The following is a 5,000-nucleotide window of genomic DNA, read 5'->3' as shown; positions in this document are numbered from 1 at the left end:
CCGTGTGTGTGTGTGTTCGTGTGTTTGTGGGTGTGTGTGTCTGTGTGTGTGTTTGTGTATGTAACATCACCGTGTGTTGGTGTGTGTGTGTGTGTGTGTGTGTGTGTGTGTGTGTGTGTGTGTGTGTGTGTGTGTGTGTGTGTGTGTGTCTGTGTGTGCAACTTCACCGTGTGTGTTGTGTGTGTGTGTGTGTTCGTGTGTGTAACATCACCGTGTGTGTGTGTGTGTGTGTGTGTGTGTGTGTGTGTGTGTGTGTGTGTGTGTGTGTGTGTAGGGTATAAATGACGTGCTACAGGAGCGTTTTGCAGTGGAGATGCGTTGCAACACGGCCCTGCGTCTGGCAGCCCTGCACATACAGGAGAGACTAGCCAGCTGTGGACAGTCACCTCGGACCAAACTCAAGATCATCACGTACGTCCCTCTATTAGAGCAGAACAGCTGATCATTTTCCCTCTATTAGAGCAGAACAGCTGATCATATTCCCTCTATTAGAGCAGAACAGCTGATCATATTCCCTCTATTAGAGCAGAACAGCTGATCATATTCCCTCTATTAGAACAGAACAGCTGATCATATTCCCTCTATTAGAACAGAACATTACAGCTGATCATATTCCCTCTATTAGAACAGAACAGCTGATCATATTCCCTCTATTAGAACAGAACATTACAGCTGATCATATTCCCTCTATTAGAACAGAACATTACAGCTGATCATAGTCCCTCTATTAGAGCAGAACAGCTGATCATATTCCCTCTATTAGAACAGAACAGCTGATCATATTCCCTCTATTAGAGCAGAACAGCTGATCATATTCCCTCTATTAGAGCAGAACAGCTGATCATATTCCCTCTATTAGAGCAGAACAGCTGATCATATTCCCTCTATTAGAGCAGAACAGCTGATCATATTCCCTCTATTAGAGCAGAACAGCTGATCATATTCCCTCTATTAGAACAGAACAGCTGATCATATTCCCTCTATTAGAGCAGAACAGCTGATCATATTCCCTCTATTAGAACAGAACAGCTGATCATATTCCCTCTATTAGAGCAGAACAGCTGATCATAGTCCCTCTATTAGAGCAGAACAGCTGATCATATTCCCTCTATTAGAGCAGAACAGCTGATCATAGTCCCTCTATTAGAGCAGAACAGCTGATCATATTCCCTCTATTAGAGCAGAACAGCTGATCATAGTCCCTCTATTAGAGCAGAACAGCTGATCATATTCCCTCTATTAGAGCAGAACAGCTGATCATATTCCCTCTATTAGAACAGAACAGCTGATCATAGTTCCTCTATTAGAACATTACAGCTGATCATAGTTCCTCTATTAGAACAGAACATTACAGCTGATCATAGTCCCTCTATTAGAACAGAACATTACAGCTGATCATAGTCCCTCTATTAGAACAGAACATTACAGCTGATCATATTCCCTCTATTAGAACAGAACATTACAGCTGATCATATTCCCTCTATTAGAACAGAACATTACAGCTGATCATATTCCCTCTATTAGAACAGAACATTACAGCTGATCATAGTCCCTCTATTAGAGCAGAACAGAACAGCTGATCATATTCCCTCTATTAGAACAGAACATTACAGCTGATCATAGTCCCTCTAGTAGAACAGAACATTACAGCTGATCATATTCCCTCTATTAGAACAGAACATTACAGCTGATTATAGTCCCTCTAGTAGAACAGAACATTACAGCTGATCATATTCCCTCTATTTGAACAGAACATTACAGCTGATCATATTCCCTCTATTAGAACAGAACAGCTGATCATAGTCCCTCTATTAGAACAGAACAGAACATTACAGCTGATCATAGTCCCTCTATTAGAACAGAACAGTTCAGCTGATCATAGTCCCTCTATTAGAACAGAACATTACAGCTGATTATAGTCCCTCTAGTAGAACAGCACATTACAGCTGATCATATTCCCTCTATTTGAACAGAACATTACAGCTGATCATTTTCCTCTATTAGAACAGAACATTACAGCTGATCATATTCCCAGAACATTACAGCTCTATTAGAACAGAACAGCTGATCATAGTCCCTCTATTAGAACAGAACAGCTGATCATATTCCCTCTATTAGAACAGAACAGCTGATCATATTCCCTCTATTAGAACAGAACAGCTGATCATAGTCCCTCTATTAGAACAGAACAGCTGATCATATTCCCTCTATTAGAACAGAACATTACAGCTGATCATATTCCCTCTATTAGAACAGAACAGCTGATCATAGTCCCTCTATTAGAACAGAACAGCTGATCATAGTCCCTCTATTAGAACAGAACAGCTGATCATAGTCCCTCTATTAGAACAGAACAGCTGATCATATTCCCTCTATTAGAACAGAACAGTTCAGCTGATCATAGTCCCTCTATTAGAACAGAACAGCTGATCATAGTCCCTCTATTAGAACAGAACAGCTGATCATAGTCCCTCTATTAGAACAGAACAGCTGATCATATTCCCTATATTAGAACAGAACAGATCAGCTGATCATAGTCCCTCTATTAGAACAGAACAGCTGATCATAGTCCCTCTATTAGAACAGAACAGCTGATCATAGTCCCTCTATTAGAACAGAACAGTTCAGCTGATCATATTCCCTCTATTAGAACAGAACATTACAGCTGATCATAGTCCCTCTATTAGAGCAGAACATTACAGCTGATCATATTCCCTCTATTAGAACAGAACATTACAGCTGATCATAGTCCCTCTATTAGAACAGAACAGTTCAGCTGATCATAGTCCCTCTATTAGAACAGAACAGTTCAGCTGATCATATTCCCTCTATTAGAACAGAACATTACAGCTGATCATAGTCCCTCTATTAGAACAGAACAGCTGATCATAGTCCCTCTATTAGAACAGAACAGTTCAGCTGATCATAGTCCCTCTATTAGAACAGAACATTACAGCTGATCATAGTCCCTCTATTAGAACAGAACAGCTGATCATAGTCCCTCTATTAGAGCAGAACATTACAGCTGATCATAGTCCCTCTATTAGAACAGAACAGAACATTACAGCTGATCATAGTCCCTCTATTAGAACAGAACAGCTGATCATATTCCCTCTATAAGAACAGAACAGCTGATCATATTCCCTCTATTAGAACAGAACATTACAGCTGATCATAGTCCCTCTATTAGAACAGAACATTACAGCTGATCATAGTCCTCTATTAGAACAGAACATTACAGCTGATCATATTCCCTCTATTAGAACAGAACATTACAGCTGATCATAGTCCCTCTATTAGAACAGAACAGTTCAGCTGATCATAGTCCCTCTATTAGAACAGAACAGCTTATCATAGTCCCTCTATTAGAACAGAACAGCTGATCATAGTCCTCTATTAGAACAGAACAGCTGATCATAGTCCCTCCATTAGAACAGAACAGCTGATCATATTCCCTCTATTGGAACAGAACAGCTGATCATAGTCCCTCTATTAGAACAGAACAGCTGATCATAGTCCCTCTATTAGAACAGAACAGCTGATCATAGTCCTCTATTAGAACAGAACAGCTGATCATATTCCCTCTATTAGAACAGAACATTACAGCTGATCATAGTCCCTCTATTAGAACAGAACATTACAGCTGATCATATTCCCTCTATTAGAGCAGAACATTACAGCTGATCATAGTCCCTCTATTAGAACAGAACAGCAGATCATATTCCCTCTATTAGAACAGAACATTACAGCTGATCATATTCCCTCTATTAGAACAGAACAGCTGATCATAGTCCCTATATTAGAACAGAACAGCTGATCATATTCCCTCTATTAGAACAGAACATTACAGCTGATCATAGTCCCTCTATTAGAGCAGAACATTACAGCTGATCATATTCCCTCTATTAGAACAGAACATTACAGCTGATCATATTCCCTCTATTAGAACAGAACATTACAGCTGATCATAGTCCCTCTATTAGAACAGAACAGTTCAGCTGATCATAGTCCCTCTATTAGAACAGAACAGCTGATCATAGTCCCTCTATTAGAACAGAAAAGCTGATCATAGTCCTCTATTAGAACAGAACAGCTGATCATAGTCCTCTATTAGAACAGAACAGCTGATCATAGTCCCTCTATTAGAACAGAACAGCTGATCATAGTCCTCAATTAGAACAGAACAGCTGATCATAGTCCCTCTATTAGAACAGAACAGCTGATCATAGTCCTCTATTAGAACAGAACAGCTGATCATAGTCCCTCTATTAGAACAGAACAGCTGATCATAGTCCTCTATTAGAACAGAACAGCTGATCATAGTCCCTCTATTAGAACAGAACAGCTGATCATAGTCCCTCTATTAGAACAGAACAGCTGATCATAGTCCCTCTATTAGAACAGAACAGCTGATCATAGTCCCTCAATTAGAACAGAACAGCTGATCATAGTCCTCTATTAGAACAGAACAGCTGATCATAGTCCTCTATTAGAACAGAACAGCTGATCATAGTCCCTCTATTAGAACAGAACAGCTGATCATAGTCCTCTATTAGAACAGAACAGCTGATCATAGTCCCTCTATTAGAACAGAACAGCTGATCATAGTCCCTCTTTCTTCTCTACAGGAAGAGTTGGGGCATTGAGAACTTTATCTCTTCAACCCTCCTGAGGAACATGAGGGAAAAGGATCTGAGAAAGGCCATTGGCTATCACATGAAGAAGAGCCAATCACAGGAGCCAAAGCAGAAGGTGCTGTCGGCCAATCAGGCGAAGATTAACTACCTGGAGGAGCTGTGTGACCTCAAGTCCTTCGGCGGGAAGTCCTTCAGCGCCACCATGATGGTAGGAGAGAGATTACCTCTATCTAGTTATCTCTGTATCTCTACCATGATGGTAGTGGAGAGATTACCTCTATCTAGTTATCTCTGTATCTCTACCATGATGGTAGGAGAGAGATTACCTCTATCTAGTTATCTCTGTATCTTTACCATGATGGT

At 40.3% G+C, this 5,000-nt stretch overlaps 1 protein-coding gene across 1 annotated transcript in view; it reads left to right on the top strand.

Annotated features, from left to right (window-relative positions):
• LOC121844333 (FERM and PDZ domain-containing protein 1-like) overlaps positions 1 to 5,000 on the top strand; it is a 90,019-nt gene that overhangs the window by 73,901 nt on the left and 11,118 nt on the right. The window contains 2 exon segments of the mRNA XM_042314338.1: positions 275 to 411; positions 4,629 to 4,845. Of these exon segments, the coding sequence (XP_042170272.1) occupies positions 275 to 411; positions 4,629 to 4,845 (354 nt within the window).

Source organism: Oncorhynchus tshawytscha, unplaced genomic scaffold, assembly GCF_018296145.1.
Source record: "Oncorhynchus tshawytscha isolate Ot180627B unplaced genomic scaffold, Otsh_v2.0 Un_contig_5849_pilon_pilon, whole genome shotgun sequence".
Classification (NCBI taxonomy): Eukaryota; Metazoa; Chordata; class Actinopteri; order Salmoniformes; family Salmonidae; genus Oncorhynchus; species Oncorhynchus tshawytscha.
This window is presented reverse-complemented; position numbering and strand designations above follow the sequence as displayed.